Genomic DNA, 22498 nt, shown 5'->3' on the forward strand with positions numbered 1-22498 from the left:
GTTGTCAGATGAAGAAACACATGATCAAATTGAAGTGTCACTAACATGTGAATCATCTATTCTTGCTGTTCACAGTCAATGTAAGAAAGGGTTACTTAAACAGTAAATACATGAATGTTTTGCCAATCATTATTTCATATTCGTGTCATTCGCGACCTAGATCTATATCTCTGGATCTCTACCTGTCGCAATAATATAAAACTCTCCTGATATTCGAGTAAAAATTGCAGATGAATAAAATAAGGAGCTTGGAAGAATTTGATTTGAGCAGATGTTTTATACCATCATCACTGTCCTCATCATTGTGTATCAGACATTGCTTGGGACATAAAGGTGAATTGCACTTATTCAATCATCAAAGATTCAATTATTGTTGTGCATAAAAATATACTTATACACACTTCGGGGCATTAGCAACCCTATACGATTTTAACAAAAAATGAATGGGAAACCAGGCATTCTTTTATAAAAAAAAAAGGTCCCCGTTATATACTTTTTATAATGAATTCATTGAGGAATACTAAGAAGGTTGATGTCTGTCTTGTGAATGGCCCGAGGTATGGGTTAAAGGGTTCAAGGTCTAATGATTAGACACGCAAAGCTATAAAAAAAATTGTAGTTCTGAAATTAGATGTAGAACATGGTAAAATAAAATGCACATTTTAACCCTCTGGGGTTCTTCGGACCAAATGGACCCGAAGAATTTAAATAAAAAAATGTGTAAAATCATAGCTTCATCGGAATGGTCCGAAATTTGGTGACTTTGTTGGTACTTGGTATATGAACACCCAAAAAAATTGGGGACAGGATTTGAATAGTCTAAGTGGTTGTAAAAAAAATGGTCACACTCAGGGTCTTCGGGTCCAAATGGACCCGCCATAGGAAATGAATGGGAAATTGACAAAAATGTGACAATACAGAGTTGTTTTGTGCGTACAATCAACAAATCAGCCACGATCCAGAAAAAAAGCACACAACAGTGAAGGGGTGAATCTATAAAACATCAAGAGTGCAAAACAGACACATCCACACACACACACACACACACACACACACACTTTTATACACAAACACACTAATAAATTCAGATTACATAAATATGTTTTGAATTTTTAAAAATCACAGCTTCATCGGAATGTTACGAAACTAGGTGACTTTTATGGTATTAGGTATGTGAACAAACAAAAAATATTGAGGTCATGATCCAAGCATGCTAAGTGGTCGTCACACTTCTGCTCTTTGGTCAAAAATGACCCCCATAGGAAATGAATGGGAAATTGTCAGAGTTTTTTTTTTTTGCATACAATCTACAAATCAGCCAGGATGCAGAAAAAAGGACTCAACAGTGAAGGGGTGAATCTCTAAAACATCAAGAGTGCAAAACAGACACACACACACACACACACACACACACACACACACACACACACACACACACACACACACACACACACACACACACACACACACACACACACACACACACACACACACACACACTGTATTATATATTTATAATAATCTGTATTATAAAGTAAAACTGGCACTTCAAATTACCATTTAAACCAACCAAACAAACAAAAAACAAGACAAAAATAGTCTTTGAGAATCTGTTATTATATTTTAAAATCAACAACCTGAAAAAAATTGTCAAAGATGTGCAAAACTCACAAGAATTCTGAACCCTTTCTACAGAGAGCTGTAAATCGTGCTATTGCGTGATAAAAATGCTCAGTGTGTCCAGCAGATGGCATCCATCTCATTTCAAAAATTGTTTTCATGAGGCCTAGGCTTGACTCTAAAATGAAATACAGCTTTAAAAAAAAAAAAAAAAAAAAAAAACATATTTATAAAAAAATTATATTATATTCAATGGGAAAAAATGGGTCATAATTATTGCATAAATATTAATTATAAATCATAAAATTTTCTCAAAACACCAAAAAATAAAAGAATTTTTTTTTATAAAAAACAAGTAAAAAAAAATATATATGATTTTCTTTTAATAAATATGAATCAAACCCTTCCGGACCATTTGGTCCCGAAGACCCTGAGTGTGACCCTGAAATGAAGGACCCCAGAGGGTTAAATGTTTTTTCTTCAGTGGTGTGATTTACCAGAGTTTGAAAACCACTCGCTCTTAACACAAAGAAATGTGACTAAGCCATAAAACAATTGTTCATAAATGTTGGTTTATCAATTATTTGTTGATCTCAATGTGTGGACATGAAAAAGAAACTAAATATCTAGGTACTATATGTATCCTTGGTTCACTTTATCTTTGCGTCAGACTGCAGTGGAATGGAGCCAAGGGGAACATTTGAGAAACGGTTGAGAACTGAGCAGTGAGCTTGCTTGTTTGTTGTTGGTAGTTTACCTTATCTGTTAAACACACAGAGACAAGGAATGTGCACATTCATTTTGATCCTACTTTAATGGAATTAATCTAAGAATTTCATGCAGAAATAGTAGTTGCACGTGTTATATGCGTAAGAAAGAAACTGCATGTCAAACCTCATACAGTATTTGCATGTATACCAGTAAAGATATGGAGCAAACTACAGTACCTTTGTATGACAGCTTACTTATAGATTCCAAATTTCCAAAGCAGAGATGAGAAGAGAGAAAAATATACCCTGTTTCAATATCTGATTCACATGATTCCCACCAAGGAATGTCAACCAGGGAAATCGGATCTGTTAATGTGATGGCATGTGTGTACCAGTTTCACTCATGTTGGGGTGAATCATAGAGACCCCCTCGTTAAATCACACACTTAAGCTTTTCATCGGAAGTTTCACTGGAGAAGTTTCAGGGACAGAAATTAATGTAGGCTAAATGAGATGTCCCACTAAATGTATTATGTTTACAGATTGAAAAGTTTGATAGGAGCTCTGCTCAATGGAGTTATCTTGGGAAATAGGAACACATTTCTCCCTCTCACGTGAAGATTGGAGAGATTATAGAAGTCATAGATGATTCATAACATCTCCCAGTACTGTATCTTCAATCTGCACGATCAAGCAAGGCCTGTTTTTATTCCATTTCACAAGACATTCAGACGCTCAGTTAAAATGTGACCTCTCGCTTGATTTGACCGACTGCTTAAAAGCAATCATGAATTATGATTTTGGTCTGGTGAGACAGTTTTTTGATGTTCATGAAATTTAAGATGAAGGAATATGAGTTAAGAGCTAATTAAAAGCATTTTTTAAAGAATTTACAACACTAAAGCACAACTTGCATAAAAACACAGTAGACTTGCATAGAAAAGAGCACACACTTGTAACCCACACACGGTTACTGAAGTGCAAACCCTCTAATCCACAAGAGGGTGGGGCGTACACTCCAGGGAGTTTTGAAAAAAATGCACCTTTCTTCCGTTGAAGACATTGTCTGAACGCATCGACTGGTATGGAAATATCCTTGAGAGATATAAATTCTAAGAGAAATATTGTACTAAATATTGAAATATTATGTATTCATTAGGTTGAAAGCTGTGAGAGAGAAAGATCCCTGCTGAAAAAAACAATAGAAACCATTACAGAATTCCTAATGGTTTCCACTACAAAACCATTACAAACCACCAGCCGTTAACCATTAAAACCATTACCAAGTGGAGTCCATTACGTAGTGTGTTTTGGGCCATATTCCATTAGGATTTATTGGTTTTAAGGGTTTCCATTACAAATTTGTATTGGGTCTGTATTTTAATGGTTTCCATTACAGTTTTGTATTGGTTCTGATGGTTTCATTACAAATTTGTATTGGTCTTGAATTGCACATATTTAATGGTTTCCATTACAGTTTTGTATTGGTTCTGATGGTTTCAATACAAATTTATATTGGTCTTGATTTGCACATATTTAATGGTTTCCATTACAGTTTTGTATTGGTTCTGATGGTTTCAATACAAATTTATATTGGTCTTGATTTGCACATATTTAATGGTTTCCATTACAGTTTTGTATTGGTTCTGATGGTTTCAATACAAATTTATATTGGTCTTGATTTGCACATATTTAATGGTTTCCATTACAGTTTTGTATTGGTTCTGATGGTTTCAATACAAATTTATATTGGTCTTGATTTGCACATATTTAATGGTTTCCATTACAGTTTTGTATTGGTTAAGATTTGTAGGTTTAATGCTTTTAGCTGTTAATAATTAGGACATTAATTATAGATTTTAATAAATTAATTTGAATTATAACTACTATTAAACACAATTGATATAAACTTCACACCAACTTTTCAATAGCTTACAGCTCAGGTTTTGTTTTGCAAAGAATGAAGAATTTGCACCTGAAATAAAAATGATAGTATTAAGACCTGCTTTTTTACTCAACCCAGCTGGAAATAAACATCTGACACAAAACATTAATATTACATTATTTTATTAATTATTTGATTCAGTTATTCTTTTACATTGTGTGGCTTCACTTGGGCTGACTGATTAGACCTGCAAAAAGAAGGAGAATTCATTAGGACAATGTACCTCTTAAACCACATTACCAGTACATAAGATTATCCATACATTATATATTTAAATATATTCATCCAACATGTTTGGGCATACTTTGATACCCATTTTTCTGTGGGTATCATGACTCCATGTCCTAGATCCAAAAAAAAAAATATATAAATGGAAATATCTGACTTCCGGCAACGATCGACGCGCATTCACGGGTGAAGGAAGTCGGCGTACGAGGTAGGACGTCGCATAGGAACCGTCGTGACCTAGAAAGAACGCGCCTGCGCACCCAGAGTGCAGAGCAAAACAAAACTACACTCAGGATTTCCGTGAAGAGTTCCATCACCCATGAACGCGCGTCGATCGTTGCCGGAAGTCAGATATTTTCATTAATAAAGTTTTAAATATGTATATTTTTACGACAAAACCGCACGGATTACCCTCAGAAGGCCTTCGTTTATCCCCCTGGAGCCGGATGGATTACTTTTGTGAAGGATGTATTTTGGGACTTGAAGGAGGTGGACCCCATTGCTTCACATTATATCCACTGAAGGGTCTAAGACATTTTCTAAAATAACTGAAAATGTGTTCGTCTGAAACAAGATTGACATATGCATCTCGAACGGCTTGAGGGTGAGTAATGCATGTGTTAAATATCATTTTTGGCCGAACTATCCCTTTAACTAAACAAAGTTGGTTTAAGGGTTACTCTTTAAAGCTGCAGCCTGCAGTTTTTCCTATTTGTCGCCATCTCTGTTCGAAATCTGCAATTGCAGTTATTCACGGAATTATCAACTGTTTTATCAGTGTGTTGTGTTAGTTTGACAGAATCCTGGTCTATGAGGACACTGTTTTACTGGGACACTGGTAACTAGATACATTTGGACGGCACTCTGAGTTCAAGTGTGTGTATGTATTAGAGTGATACGAGACATTGCGCCTGTGCTAGATGTACAGTAAGTGATTGTGACTCACTGACTTACACACACAATCCTAATTCATAATTCAGTGACTGATAACTGTGGCAAATAATCTGTTTCTGAGGAACACTGAAATCTGCTATTCTTTAAGGAATAACTCCATTATTACATTAACTTCTTAGATACCTTTAGAGTTGCTGTATCTTGTTCAGGTTTCATCTGATTATTCTCAGTTATCATCTGAAAAAAAAAGAGCAGCAAATAAAAATATATATAAAAAAGACAAATAAATACTAATTTTAGTCAAATTGAAAGCCAATTTCAACAGAGGTTACTATTTTTTACCAACTTCAATGATTATATTTAATCTAACAAGCAAAAATAGTTTTCGATATTGGTATTAGCCACAATGAGCTGTAAATTATGGGTTATCAGTATCGATCCTCCTAATATTCCATATGTGTGTCCCCGTAAAACGGTGTCCTCATAGACCAGGATTCAGTCAAACTAACACAACACACTGAGATTCTCTAGTCAAGTTAAACATCAGGAACATGTTCTTATGATGTCCCCATAAAACTGTGTCCTCATAAAACGGGTGTAAGACACACACAACCTGACATAATAAACATGTGTGGAAATTGCAGTAAATTGCAAGAGACAACTTCTCACTTTGAGCACACGAATGCGTGTGTCATTTATTTATAGACAGAAAAGTAATAACAAATGGCGCTGACATGCGTCCCATGTGAGCACACGTTCAGAGTATTTAAAGGGACCGCGATCCCTGAACAGTCGTGAAGAACAGAGTGCTGATTTTACAACCAACAGTGTATAGAACTACACTTAACAAAGGTGAATTATGTATCTTACATGCACCACACACGTCCCCCCAGAATTCACCGTATTAGAAAAAGAACCAAACAGTCAACGGGGAGGTGGACGTATCAGCCGGCCACTACGGCTGCGCTGTGCCGGAGGTCGAGGAGACCCCACTGTAACCTGTGTCCCGTTATGACACGGGTGTGGGGCATGGAGTGTGGGAGGTAGGGGAGGGGGCAGAGCAGGAGTCCGTCCGCGCCGTGGGGGCTGAGCTAGGTCAATAGGCCTAGCTATGTCCAAGTGAGCTGGTTTAAGGCGGTCAATGGAGAATCGCTCTGGTTTGCCGCCCCTGTCCACCACAAAATGTTTGTCCCCTGTCTCCAGAACCCGGAATGGGCCCTCGTAGGGTGGGCGTAGCGGTCCCCTGTGGGCATCGTGGCGAATGAAAACATAGTCAGCCGTCTGAAGACCAGTGGGAATGTGCGATTGAGGGAGGCCGTGACAGGAAGTTGGGACAGGTGTGAAAAGCCTTGCATTGTCCAGTAAAGTAGACCGCTGGAGAGTAGCAGACCAGGGAACTGTGGTGTTAGGTACGAAATCCCCTGGCACCCGCAGCGGCTGTCCATAAACAAGCTCAGCGGATGAGGACTGAAGGTCCTCCTTTGGCGCAGTCCTGATGCCCAGCATCACCCACGGGAGCTTGTCGACCCAGTTGCTGTCTTTGAGGCTGGCACGCAGGGCAGCCTTCATTGCCCTATGAAAACGTTCACAGAGTCCGTTAGCCTGCGGATGATATGCGGCCGTGCGGGGGAGTTTTACTCCGAGGCTCTGTGCGACAGCGCCCCACAGCTCAGACGTGAACTGCGCGCCTCGGTCAGAGGATATGTCTGAAGGGGTGCCGAAACGGGCAACCCAAGTGCCAATAAATGCCCGTGTCATCTCGATGGACGCCACTGACGTCAGTGGCACAACCTCAGGCCAGCGGGTGGTCCTGTCAACCATGGTTAACAGATACGTGAAACCGTGAGAGGAGGGCAGAGGACCGACCAGGTCCACGTTTACATGGTCAAAACGCCTCTCAGGTACCGGGAAAGTCTCTAACGGGGCTTTAGTGTGGCGGTGTACTTTGGCACGTTGGCACTCAACACAGGTGTTAGCCCAGTCCCTAACATCCTTCTTGAGGCCGTGCCAAACAAACTTTGCTGCAACCAGCCTCTGTGACGCTTTCGAACCTGGGTGGGAGAGACCATGGATGGCATCAAAAACCTGTCGTCTCCATCCTGAGGGAACGACCGGCCGAGGACTACCTGAGGAGATGTCACACAGGAGCGTAGTGCCGGCATCACCAAAAACCACGTCCTCGATCTGCAGCCCTGTGTTCGAGGTCTTCAGGAGTTGCACATCCGGGTCTGTGGACTGAGTCGCTGCCATGCGGGCGTAATCCAAACCAAGATGGACTGCCCCTGCCACAGCACGTGATAGGCAGTCCGCCACGCAGTTGTTCTTACCAGCAACGTGCTGCAAGTCCGTGGTGAACTCTGAAATGTAGGACAGTTGACGTTGCTGGCGGGCGGACCACGGCTCAGCTACCTTGGCCATGGCAAAAGTTAGTGGCTTGAGGTCCACAAAAGCAGTGAAATGTCGGCCTTCCAGCATTGAACGAAAGTGTCTAATGGCTAGGTAGAGACCCAGCAGCTCCCGATCGAAAGTGCTGTACTTCCGCTCACAGGGGCGCAGCTGACGGCTAAAGAAAGCCAGTGGCTGCCAGGCCCCGCCTACCCACTGTTCATAGACCGCACCGACGGCGTAGTCCGAGGCGTCCGAGGTGATGGCGATGGGGGCTGTAGGAGAAGGATGTGCCAGCATGGTGGCGTTCGCTAGGGCGTTCCACATCTTGCTTGGGTTTACCTTTTAAGGCCTCGTGCAAGGGCCGCATGAGCTGAGCAGCTCGAGGAATGAAGCGGTGGTAAAAATTCACCATCCCAAGGAACTCCTGCAGCGATTTGACAGTGAGCGGGCGTGGGAACTGTGTGACTGCCTCCACCTTTGATGGGAGAGGAACTGCCCCGTCCTTAGTGACTCTGTGTCCCAGGAAGTCGATGGTGGAGAGACCGAACTGGCACTTGGCGGGGTTGACAATTAATCCATGTTGGCTAAGCCGCTCAAAAAGGGTTCGGAGGTGTGCCAGGTGCTGAGACTTGGACGTGCTCGCCACCAGGATGTCATCCAAGTACACAAAAAGGAAAGGCAGGTCCCGCAAAACAGAGTCCATGAGGCGCTGAAAAGATTGGGCGGCATTTTTAAGGCCGAACGGCATGCGCAGGAACTCAAACAGCCCAAATGGCGTGATCACTGCCGTTTTGGGAATGTCCAGTGGGTGCACCGGCACCTGATGGTATCCCCGGATGAGGTCCACTTTGGAAAAAATCACCTTGCCAGCCAGGTGTGCAGAAAAATCCTGTATGTTCGGAACAGGGTATCGGTCAGGTGTCGTTACTTCATTAAGCCGCCGGTAGTCACCACACGGGCGCCAGCCACCGCCCGGTTTGGGGACGATGTGGAGGGGTGACGCCCACGTGCTGTCGGATTGGCGGACTATGCCCAGGCGTTCCATGTTCGCAAACTCAGCCTTTGCAACGGCAAGTTTGGTCGGGTCAAGGCGCCGAGCACGGGCGTAGACGGGTGGGCCAGAAGTGGCGAGATGGTGCTCCACACCATGCTTGACGGCAGATGCAGAGAAAGTGGGCTGAGTGAGGGCTGGGAAACTGGCAAGTAGACTGTGGAAATAATCGGAAGCTGAGAGCATGCTAGACAATCGTATGGAGTCGGCCTCGCTGAGCGTGCACGTATATGAACAGAATGTAACGGCGTCAATCAGACGGTGGTTCTTAACATCCACCAACAATCCATGTGCACATAAAAAATCAGCACCGAGGAGGGGGATGGCAACCTTTGCTGTAACAAAATCCCAGCCGAACTGCTGTCCTTCGAAACACAATTCGACGTACCTCGTTCCATATGTGCGGATGGGGCTACCATTGGCAGCTTCCATAGGGGGGCCGTGGCTGTCGGCCACCATGTCCAAACGGGATGCAGGCAGGATGCTCCTCTGTGCTCCCGTGTCGCACAGAAAACGGCGTCCGGAGATGCTGTCACGGATGAAAACAGCCTGTCTACGCGGCGTTTCCCGAACCGCCGAAACTGCATGGCGAACGGCATTTGGTAGCCTTACTTCCAAACTTTGCATGGTAGAAACATAAGCCTGAAAGCTGTTGGGTGCCAGAAGACTGCTGCCGACGAGAAGTGGTTGCACCGATGAGTGTGGAATCGTCCCTTGTCACCGTAGCGATGTGCGCGGGAAAAAACGCGGCCGCACCATGTCCTTGACTCGCCAGAAAAAATGTATCAGCCTCTTCAGCCAGTCTCCGACAGTCAGTGATTGTGGTGTTAGCTAATGCAGCTCTCACTTGGGAAGGTAGCTGACGCAGGAATAACTGGATGAATAGGAAATCTGGTCTGTGCTCACCTAAAAGATCCAGCATGCGGTCCATGAGCTCAGACGGTTTGCTGTCACCCAGTCCTTGAAGTGAGAAAAGCCTGTTGGCTCTCTCAGTGTCCGACAGTTCAAACGTTTTCAACAGGTGGGCTTTGAGTGCTGCATACTTCTCATTTTCGGGAGTATTTGTAAGAAGGCTCACCACTCTGGATGCTGTTGAATTTCCGAGAGCCGACACAACGTAGTAGTATTTCGTTGTATCCGCGGTGATCTCACGTAACGCAAACTGCGCTTCAGTCTGGGCAAACCATGCAGATGCTGACGATTCCCAGAATTCGGGGAGTTTAACCCTCTGGGGACCAGAAACGCGCCCGCGCGTTTTGCTGTTTTTTTTCACATAGCAGCAACATAGACTTAAAATACTCCGTCATTTATGGTCATATAAATAAAATCAATACATGATTATAAACTATAGAGGGTCTTCTTTTTTTGTGTACACTCACATTAACATCAAAACCGTGTGTTTTATTTTAAATAAATAAAATAAACAGGGTGCGCTTTCAGCTCACTCTGTCTCTGCAAAAATCTTTCTGAAACATGTCTGGAAAATTAACGGAAACTCAGCCAATACTTATCACACAAACATGAAACATACCTCTAAAGAACGCTTTAAATTTCTACTTTTAAATAAAACAATTCACATTTAAAACAAATATTCTCCTGCAATGTAAACTGTATAAAACTAAAGAGAAGTACAGTTTCTCCGGTCTCAGCTCATTATCGTTAATTTGTTCACACCCACTCGCAGAGCGCGCTATTCATAAGATAATGTGTTGAGGCCATATGCAAAATAGAAACGCCCCCAGGCAAATGCCTTAAAAGCAGCAAGTTTCATAATAAGATTCACTCACTTTCCTGCGCATTTGGAAGATGACACGATACACCGGCGCGGAAGCTCTTCAGCTCGTCCTGGACAGTGACGAAGAGTTCACATTTTCCTCAGAAGAAGAGCGGGACTCCGACGATGAGCGTTTGTATTTTGAAGAGCGACTTGATCCAGCCATGGATACAATTTCGGATGAGTAAGTCTTTTAGTTGAACTTACATTAGTTGACAAGCTATTTTATATAAACATGTACATATTTTACTGGTTGGACTATTTCCAGACTTGCCATCCAGTAGCCTATTCAGAGTATTGAAATTTAAAATATATCTTAATAGGCAGGTTTTACTTCCATTTAAATTGTCTAGCCTATAGGCTAAATGCTGTATGATATGTAAAATGATATTTAAAAAATATTATCTATGTTTAGATTATATTTTGACTAGGCTATAGTGTTTATGCTGCCTCATTATCATCAACTAAGCGTGTGCTTGCATTGCCTCGCAAATATCTGTTGTAAATGTGCTGAAATGTGTAAATATGCCCAGTTGATGAAGTGCGCAAATGTGTTAATGTTTAATGTTAGTGCTATCTCCGGTAATGGCACATTGACACGCATATACAGCATGCGTCTACCATTTTTCACATCAGTTATTCATACTATAGGCCAATGGTACTATACTTTGAAATATTTATGTAATAATAGTTTTCAACTTTTTTTAAAGGAATGTAGTTGCAGCATCACTACCTTCACCTGCCACTCGGAGGGCGCGCAACACAGTCGAAAATCAGAAAGAGTAAGTAGATATTTACCCACTATTTTACAGATGTCAGTTCAATTTTGTTTATATAGGCTACTTAGTGATAATATATTTATTTATATTTGGAGGTTGGTTGATAATGTTACATATGTTTTATTTATCAGCATGCTAATACCTATCAGTTATGCATGTGCTGGAATAGTAGGCCTACTCTGTAAATTATGATAATAAGTTTTCAACTTTTTTTGAAAGGAATGTAGCTTGCTCACTCTCACCATCAACTGGAACTCGCACTAGGAGGGCACGCAACAACACAGACGGAAATCAGAAAGAGTAAGTACATATACCCACTATTTTACAGATGTTAGTTCAATTTTGTTTATATAGGCCTACTTAGTGACGATACAATATGCATATGTGCCTGTGTGGCTTTGCAAAAATTGTGTTGTTGTTGTTATGCATGCTAATATTACAATTAGTGATTGGTAATGTTAATATAAAAGCTTTTTTTTTTTTTTTATCAACATGCTGATTGTCCATCAGTTATGCATGTGCTGGCATAGTACTTTGTTAAACCTTTATTAATATTATTATTTTTATAGGAATGTGGTAGCATCACTCTCACCTTCACCTGCAACTCACACTGGGAGGAGGGCACGCAACCGGTGTCGTTCAGTTTTGAGAACAATTGAAAATGACAAGTAAGTACACGTATTCCCTTTCTTTCAGATATTAGTATAATTCTGTTTACATATTCCGGTTTTGTCTGGGCAATATTACTTTTAGTGATTGAAATACAGTTTTTTGTGTAATAAACATGCTCACAGTTGTTTGTTTGTTTTACAGCTATAAAGATGATGGTGATCATCAGACACCTGTTGCAAAGAGGGCCAAGACAAACATTCAAACAAGCAACAAGCAGTCCACTCTGTCATGGAAAACAGAGACTGACATTGATCTGGTTCCACAGACTCTGAGATTCCTGCCAGCACAGGAACCTGGACCACAACTGAGACCTGCTGACACACACACTCCTCAGAGTCTCTTCAAAGTGTTTTTTTCTGAGAATGCAGTGTCAAATCTGTGCCACAACACCAATGCTCAGGCTGCTGGTGCAATTGAAAAGGGCCGCAAATTTAAATGGACTGATGTCAGCATCAGTGAGATGTACCGCTACATTGGGCTGGTGTTTTACATGGCCATGGTGAAGATGAGCTCCATCAAGGACTACTGGCGGCAAGACAGTCTTTTCTCTTTGCCTTTTCCTGCCACAATCATGACAAGAGAGAGATACCGCACCATTTCATGGAATGTGCACATGAGTCACCCAGATGCAGATAAGGAGAATGACAGAAAGAGGGGCACACCTGAACATGACCGTCTTTTCAGGGTCAAACCTCTCATGGACACTATCCGTCATGCTTGTAAAGCCATTTATCATCCTAGAAGAAACTTAGCTGTGGATGAAAGAATGGTGGCATGCAAAGCACACACAGGCATGACACAGTACATGAAAGCTAAGCCAACCAGATGGGTTTTCAAGTTGTTTGTTCTTGCAGACTCCTCGAATGGATACACTTTGGACTTTTCTGTGTACACAGGAAAGAACAACTTTCCCACAGGCCATGGACTGTCATATGATGCTGTAACATCTCTTTTAGACTGTAAAGTTTTAGGCTCTGGGTACCATGTGTACATGGACAATTTTTACACAAGCCCAAAGCTCCTAAAAGACTTGTTTGCAATGAAGTTTGGTGCATGTGGTACTTACAGGGACAACAGGAAGGACTGCCCACGTGATACAACTAATTCACTCTCAAAAAAATCTGCCAGGGGATCCATCAGGTGGATTCGGGATGGACCTCTTGTATTTGTGAAGTGGATGGACACACGTGAGGTATCTGTCTGTTCCACCATTCAGTCTGCTTATACTGGTGAGACTGTGCAGAGGAGGGTGAAAACGCAAGATACATGGAGGACAATGACATTTCCATGTCCTGCACCTGTGACTGCCTACAACAAACATATGGGTGGTGTTGACCTGTCCGATCAACTCTTACAGTACTACACTGCACAACACAAAACAATGAAGTGGTACAGAAAGATCTTTCTACACTTCTTGGACATTGCTGCCACCAATGCTTTCCTAATCCACAAAGAGTTATGTGGTAACATGACCCATAAACAGTTCATGGAACAGCTTATTGCAGAGCTCTGTGGTGTGTCACAGAAAGTAGCACCAAAACAAACCAGTAGTGACCATGTGCCGGTTCCAGGCGCTGAGCTGAGCTCAGATGCAACGAACATTTGCACAGTTGGTCGCAAGATCTGTGTGCTTTGCAAAGGACAGCTTGGTAAATGCAGGACACACCTTGGAAATGCCAGGCATGTAATGTTCACTTGTGTCTTCAGTTGAACAGGAACTGTTTTCAAAAATGGCACCAAGACATGTAACTGTATTCTCAAAACAATTGGATTGCTTTGATTTCACTACTTAAATCCACCTTTCCGAACTTCCGCTACTAGCCTTAGCCCACTAGCATAGCAGGCGTGGTCTGCGAGGATAGCGATCTGCCTTTACTTGTGCCTTGCCTTTACTCACATTTGATTTGCTTAGAGCCCGCATCAATGGGGCATAAGCATTTACTGTGAGATACCTGTCTTTAGTTTTGTTTATTTTACTCACATTTGATTTGCTTAGAGCCCGCATCAATGGGGCATAAGCATTTACTGTGAGATACCTGCCTTTAGTTTTGTTTATTTTACTCACATTTGATTTGCTTAGAGCCCGCATCAATGGGGCATAAGCATTTACTGTGAGATACCTGCCTTTAGTTTTGTTTATTTTACTCACATTTGATTTCCTCAGAGCCCGCATCAATGGGGTATATGCATTTACTGTGAGATACCTGCCTTTAGTTTTGTTTATTTATCGCTCACAATTGCTTTGTTTATAGCCGACTGATTATTTATTTATTTTACTCACATTTGATTTGCTTAGAGCAAATTTAGAACATTTAGTTTCTCCACATAGAGGAATTACAATAAAACAGATTGAAAACCTTTGAATCTCCTCTCATTCTTTGTTCAGGCTGCCTCACTTGATGGGCCATTAGCCATTGGGAGAGTGTCTGTCACACCCCTGGTCTGAATCTCATTAATATTGATAGGCCATTACCACTCCCACGCATAAACCTCTTCTGACCAAAAAACTGTCATACAAAGTATAAATGAATGTTATTGTGTTATGTGAACGATCAGGCAGGGTGATTTTCACATCATTTTGAAGCCAGAACTCGAAGCGACAACATCCATTAGTCAAAAGTCTTGTGGACACATATTTAGTATGTGTTTTGTGGTTTTATTTCAGCAACTTTCATTTTTATTTTTTTCAATAACCACGCATAAACATTATTCTCTTAAAAAAAACAAATATGTACATACATGTTGCTCACATATTATGGTAGCCCCGTTTGTGATATATAGAGTGAATTTACACCTTTGCCATTAACATGTTTATAAATAACTGAAAAAAGCACAAATGTCAGTGCATGTCAAAACATCCAAAGGGCCCCAAAAACACTCTGGTCCCCAGAGGGTTAAGGGTGACAGCGTTCGCGGTCATGGTCGTGTCGTGTCTCTGGATACGTCCAGCAGACTAATGCCGGGGTCACCAGTGTGGAAATTGCAGTAAATTGCAAGAGACAACTTCTCACTTTGAGCACACGAATGCGTGTGTCATTTATTTATAGACAGAAAAGTAATAATAACAAATGGCGCTGACATGCGTCCCACGTGAGCACACGTTCAGAGTATTTAAAGGGACCGCGATCCCTGAACAGTCGTGAAGAACAGAGTGCTGTGTTTACAACCAACAGTGTATAGAACTACACTTAACAAAGGTGAATTATGTATCTTACATGCACCACACATGCATATTATGTAGGGCTGTATTCAACCAAAGAAAATCTTGGTCGACTGAAGTCCTGACATTTTCGACTAAAAATCGACTAAAATCGACTAAAAATGACGTTAGAAAAAAAAACTTTAAATTAATTAGCTGCGCACAGTGCGCAGTACTTGGTAGCCTTGTTGTCCGCCTAAATGAATTATAAATAAACATAAAAAACTAGTAGGCTATTTGCAGTATATTAAATCGTTTTTGACCGAATTATTTTGCACTGAAATGAGTCTGACACACGAGTCTGTCGGCTCTGACAGCGTTGCATCACGTGCACCTGCGCAATATCATAGCCTATGATTTCCGAAGATAGTACTATGTTGTCAACTAGTGATATCATCACAAGAACTGTTGAGGAATATGCAACATAATTTAGACAATTATTTTTGTCATATGTTATAACTGCCAGACACTATCATTTCAGCCGCTCTGTGCATGTCCTCGCACAGGCTGAACATAGGAGAGATCAGCTTCGCGGCTGAGACACGAATAGACTATAAACTTAAAGCTTTTACTCTTAATAAACACACTTTAATAAAAAAAAGAATATTTATTAAACAAACCAGATCAAGAGCAGAAACGAAATAAAGTGCATAACTGAAAAATAAAGCATCTTAGGCTCAAAACTAACACAAACAGTCGGCACAGCGCAATTGCGCATTAGGCTCCAAACAAAAAATAAAAAAGTTAGGTTATCACACTAAAACATTGAAATATGCAAATTCTGATTTGTTCATATAGCCTACTCAAAACAGACAGGGCAAGCTAACGCAGACAAGTGAGCTTACCACTTTTAGATGATATGTCATGTTTGTCGTCGAGCTGTGGTTGCTTGCACACTTGCATTCGACCTTTTTCCCGTTATCAATTTTAACAAAATGCTGCCACACTGTCGATTTCTTTGTTGTTGACATGTTAGAAGAGGACTGACTATTAAACGCTCTCACAATTAAATAAATAATATTCAGCATCAAACCTTCTAGCTACTTATCGTTCTCTCTTGGGTTGGGCTAATCCAAAAAAGGTGAAAACAAGGGGGGTGTTCTGAAGACAGACTGTTACCTGTGAAACAAGGGTACTCTGAAAACACCCCTATTAGCAGTTAGTGCTTTCCACCTGATGAAATGAGTGCGCCTCAGCGCGGCAAACCCATTTTTTACAGTCTATGGGCAAAACTGATGAAATGAACGCGGGGAAAAAATCGACCAATCAGAATTTTGGTCGAACCAGAACGTATCGACCAATTAATCGACTAATCGACTAGGACAATACAGCCCTAATATTATGTGATGCATTAAAGCCATGAACATAGTTTTATCATTCATACCCATCTGTGGTAGTGATATTGCAGTATAGGCCTCTGTGAAGTCAGGCTATGTAAAGACTATGCCGTGTTATTTTACAGTTGATTTCTCAATTTCTGTAATGCTGTTAGACTTACCTGGAATATATGAGTAGGGCTGAAACAACTAATCGATTTAATCGATTAAAATCGATTATTAAAATAGTTGTCAACGAATGTCATTATCGATTAGTTGGTCTACTTACGTCACGGGGTGCGTTTACTGGTGATTGGTTGAAACAGGCCAATCATGATGCTCACTGTCTTACATGCGCTGCGCTTCATGTGCGCTTGCGCTTCACGCAAGGTCTCTCTCCCTTCGCCGATCTGCTGTGCGCGCAGAGACCGAGATCTTTTTTACAGTCTATATGTTTGGAGCACAGTGTCTTCTGTCTCGCATGCGCGCTCTTGCTTGCGCACTCTAGATTCCGGGAGTTTGAACTAATTTGCGGGCATCAGGGAGCCGCTATCAATATGCGGGAGACTCCCGGAACTTCCGGGAGACTTGGGATGTGTGTATTTTGCCTGGAGCATCAGGTTGCGCAATAGGGGTGGGACGATACAGGTACCTCACGATTCAATTCTGTGGCGATATGTGGTCCACGATTTGATGATATCACGATTCACGATATCTACGATATTCAATATATTGGAAGAAATTTCATCAACGATATATGTGACTGAAAAGAAAAAGAAGGAATAAGGAAATAATCAGGCACAAAAATAATCAGGCACACGAATATACTTTTGTCTAGTTTCGCCATTTTGAACTGAAAATAGCCTATGCAACGTGACTCATGTTAATGTAATAATTAGTTTACTGTCATTGTGAGGGGAAAAGCCGTTTTCATTATGTTAGGCACAAGATTAATAATGCATGTGTACATATTGAGAATTAATATACCGTAAAACTTCCCGGGTTTTTATTTTCCCAAATCGTCGAACTGCACCGGCTTGTATTTGAGACAGGCGTCTATATGAGACAGGCCTTTATAATTTAGTGTTGAGATGTTGTTCATTGAGTTTAGGCGAGTCTCTAATCTCTAAAAATCTCCAAATGCTCCACGTGAAACTGCGGTCTTCCGACCTTTTACTATCGTGTCAATTGATCTTGATTAATATGCGCGAGGGAGAGAGCAAGACAGCGCTCGTGTTGTTTGAAGACGTGAGAGTGCGCGCACGCGGCCGTTGCGCTCTCTTCACTTGTGTTCTTCACCGGCCGCTGTTTGCGCCACTTTACCCCTATTTACTCGAACAGCGCCCCCCGCAAACAGAATGGTAGATATGGGTAGTGACAGTGACACTGACAACGGGTAAATTAATCATTTTGTGTTGTAATAAAATATCGATATTGGGCGTTAGTGTATCGATTATTTATTGCGACAGAGAGCACAACAATATATTGCAATATCGATTTTTTTTCCCACCCCTATTGCGCAATCAGTTCGCTCGCAACATAAGTGATGGATTAAAACAGTGCTACCGCAGAAATAGGTTAAATTAAAACTGTGTTTACAAAGTGAAGCACTAAATTAAAGGCAGTTAATAACAGCAGCAGTAAAAGATTGTTTTAGTTACTGTACTCAGTGGTTTTCAGCGAATGCTTGTGCACTAATGCATAATTTTTCCTGTCCTTTTAATCAAGCCTGTTAGCTTGCTGCGTACCATTCCGTTCTCTTTTTATAGCATTTGTCTACTATTAAGTTTTAATTGTTTTTCAAAGGCGATCTACTGCGGCTCTACGTTCACACGCTTGTTTTCAGTCTTTCTATATTTATTTTATTAATTATTCTTATAATTCAATTAATTTTAAATAAAACTTAAATGAATTATATATTTGAGATGTTTTTAGTTTATTTCTTCACATCTGAACAACATGTTTGTGTACATTTGTTTTAACAAAAATTGTGTTAAAACATATGTTGGATATAATTTTTAATTAATTTTACATTAATCATGGTTGTCAACTTGCCATCAGTAATTATCATTAAAAACAAAGCAAATATTGATTTTAGTAAAACTCAATGTGTGGCTTTTGCACTTTTTAAAGTACACTTTTACACATAAATACCCTTGTGGCGAGCAGGACGAGGCCGAGGGACGTGAGAGAGCGGCATGAGGCCGGTGGCGTGAGTGATGATGAACGACACCTGTGAGACGCACCGGTCTCGCATCTCTCACGTCCCTCGGCCTCGTCCTGCTCGCCACAACCCTGATTTAGGGTTTTATTTAGTTATAATAAACAAAAAATCAAATTGAAATTTTTATCCGATTAATCGAAGAAATAATCGGCCAATTAATCGATTATCAAAATAATCGTTAGTTGCAGCCCTATATTTGAGGCATATTTATTTCACATCTTTGTTAAATTTTTTTTACCTATGCTTGCAATTTATTATTTTCTATGCAGATGCAAACCCCTACAAAATCACACCACTAATTTTCAAATAGAGCTATTTAATCATTTGGTGAAATAGTTTTTATTGAAATATTGCACTATATATTGCAGAAAAAATTAAATATTGCAATATCAGTTTTTTTCAATATCGTGCAGGTCTTTTACCGTGGGTCATTTTTAACCTTTAATATTACCTTATAATAATAAAACAAGTAAAATCATCACTGTAAATAACACATAATGTACCTGCTTTTTTAAAACAGTGTCACTTAAGCATGGAAACACTGAACTCACCTTTATGATTGCTGAATCTGCCCTGGAGCTCATCTGTGTCTTTCTCCTGAAGTGTAAACTGCATGTCCTCCTCCAGATCTTGATCTTCTCCTTCACTGACTCACTTCAGCCATCATCTCATGTGTCTGCTGTCATAGAAAAATGCCCTCAATAATCCTGACCATTGCATTTCTTTTGACATATTATTCAACAAGCTTAAACTTAAGACATAAACTGTGTTTAAGTGAATACTCTCCAAGCTCCAAGGAATATATCGTAAATTAAATTCGGGAGAACAGACCACAAATGTGCAGCATATGTTGTCCTTTTTCATACTCTTACAGCAGATTGCAAAGGGGAAAAAAGAAAAGAAAATGATCACGAGGAAAAGAAAGCAGCGACTGAAAAGAGCTCTTGCCATAGATATTCTTGTTATAACATGTCACGTTAAAATACCAAGTATAACATAATTCTCATGATGTCTGAAAATAAATCATGAAGGAAAATTGAGACAATATATTTAATAAATAGTGCGTGTAATTTCTTCAGTACCGTCAGCAGAACTGATAATGTCCAAGCTTATCGATACTGCGGTCTTCCATAATTTGGCCCCAGGACCCATTTAATACCGGGTTTCAGTACCCATGCCTACATATGGGTGTGTTCATATGGATGAAATCCTGTTGTGTTCGGTCTCTTGATATGTGATAGTGGCAGCTATTGTGAAACTCACCTTCTTCATGCACTGAGTGTAGATGGGATCAAGGTCTTGTCTTGAAGAATCACAGGGCCAAACGTTGGGGATTATGTCTCATCTGATAACAAGAGCATAGCGATAAGTTTAAGAACTCTAATGGTATCTTTACCCCCTGATATTGCATTGGGGATATAAATTCAGAAAAAAAAAAAAAAAGATTTTATATTATATATATATAATTCTTAAGATAATGTATTGTGAAATAAATGCATATGAAATAAGTATCATGATTAATCAATAATTCACCCTTTGTTGTAGAGGTTTTTTTTCTGATGCTCCTGAAATCACTTCTTTTTTTATCACTATTTGTAAGTGACGTCACTGATTAACAGTATGTGCATACTATTAGGTTAAATAAATTAGCATACTAACAATCACCCATTGACAAATTACCAGCAAAACAAAACTATCAAAAATTCTTATCTACACAAAGATGTGGTTAAAACCACAAATTTTCATAAACAAAAGCACCAATTAGCCTTAACTTAACGTAAATTAACGTTAGGCCTAACGTTAACTCTTCTGAAAACGGTTGAGATGCTAACGGACTTTTTTGAAGACACAAAACCATTTCTATAAAGTAAATGTTCAACAGAAGCGTGTCAATTACACGTAATAAAGGTGTCAGGGACGTTTGTATGTATTATTTGTGTGAATTTGTTGACTAAACTCACCTGAAAGCAGTGAAAACAAAAGTGAGAGACGCGAGTTTTGCTGTTTGTCAGTTGATGACGTTTCTTCCCCGTTTCCATCTTCTGCTCTCGCGCAGCGCGCTCGCTCCAGTCTTTGAATGCGACTCGAATGTTCACGCGCACGCGCATTCACGCAGAACTTAAATAAACATCTAGAATTAAAATATATAACATCATTTAAAATACCATTAATATTAACTCATGAATTTTAAACTCATTGTGTAATTCTATGACCCATTCATGTGCAAAATGCCAGAACCCAGTTTATATGCCAGGTTTTGTTACAATACTAATAATTGCGTTATATTATATAACTAAATGGCAACAACAACAAAAAAATCTGGGTTCCAATAATTATTATATATATATATATATATATTAGGGCTGTCAAATGATTAATCACGATTAATCACATCCAAAATAAAAGTTTTTTTTTACATAATATATGTGGGTGCACTGTGTATAATTATTTTGTATATATAAAATATTTATATTTATATATAATATAAATTATATATAAATTATATATACTATATACAGTATATACATGAAAATATTTCTTAAATATATACAAGCATGTGTGTGTATTTATATATATATATATATATATATATATATATATATATATATATATATATATATATATATATATATAATAATTATACACAGTGCACCCACATATATTATGTAAAAAAAAAACTTTTATTTTGGATGTGATTAATCACGATTAATCATTTGACAGCCCTAATATATATATGATGTTCATCAGCTTGGCCAGGCTGGGAGACCAACTAAAACCAGCTACTTCCATCTTAAACCAGCCAACCAGCTTAGGTTGGTTTTAGCTGGATTTTTCAGCAGGGAGGCCAGGTGTTGATGTTGACGAGGAAGAGAGCCAAACAGCCAATGTAACGGGTAACGTGAGGCTATCAAGCTTATTATCCAGTAGGTTTGTCCCGATTATTTGAATAAATTTGATTATTAAAAAAGAAAAAGAAAAAGAAAAACTTTAGTAGCCTACATACGGCGGAGGTGATCCAGCAAAGTCTGACATACTTATTGAAGAATAACTTTTGATTTTTAATAGACAAATAAAAAAATAAATTAATTAATTAAAACCCAGAGAAAAGGAGAAGAATTCTCATCGGATATCAAAATAAAAGTCTTCACACAACATACCTGTTAAATAAAAGTATTACAGTGAAACAGGTGAGACAGTGGTCATAAGTTTCATATTTATTTGTCATTTTATTTTTTGTAGAGCCTATTTTTAAAAGGTTATTTAAAGACTTTAAGAAAAGCATTTTGAATAGCTTGTAGCAGTGTGCTACATATTGTGTACTGTTGTTAAACAGTAGCCTAGTGTTCAAACAAAGATACATTTAAATATTATAAAATACATTATTTGTGACATTATCCTATATATATATATATATATATATATATATATAACTAGAACCTACGTGAATATGTGTATGAGCAGACCTACACACAACCATACCTTAAACAGAGATGTTGCTTTTTTAAAGGCATGCAGTGGAACAGAGTCAGAGTCTGAGAGAGACCATAGGACAGGCAGCATGAAGCAGAACACTACTGATCCCCTGTCAGTGATTGACCTACAGCCTGACATGGACACTGCTTTTGACTGCCACAGGAACTACCACAAAAGCTTAGGCCATGCTAATGATTATGAGCCATGCAGCAAAGCATAAAATA

General features: G+C 39.7%; 1 protein-coding gene across 1 annotated transcript; it reads left to right on the forward strand.

Annotated features, from left to right (window-relative positions):
• Positions 1–10642: 10642 nt before the first annotated feature.
• LOC130087023 (piggyBac transposable element-derived protein 4-like) lies at positions 10643–13772 on the forward strand. Its single transcript, XM_056253224.1, has 2 exons — positions 10643–10794; positions 12203–13772. Exons 1-2 carry the CDS (start codon positions 10643–10645, stop codon positions 13770–13772), a joined length of 1722 nt encoding a protein of 573 aa, XP_056109199.1.
• Positions 13773–22498: the final 8726 nt, after the last annotated feature.

This window comes from Rhinichthys klamathensis, unplaced genomic scaffold, assembly GCF_029890125.1.
Source record: "Rhinichthys klamathensis goyatoka isolate OS25496 unplaced genomic scaffold, OSU_Roscu_1.1 h1tg000103l_1, whole genome shotgun sequence".
NCBI lineage: Eukaryota > Metazoa > Chordata > Actinopteri > Cypriniformes > Leuciscidae > Rhinichthys > Rhinichthys klamathensis.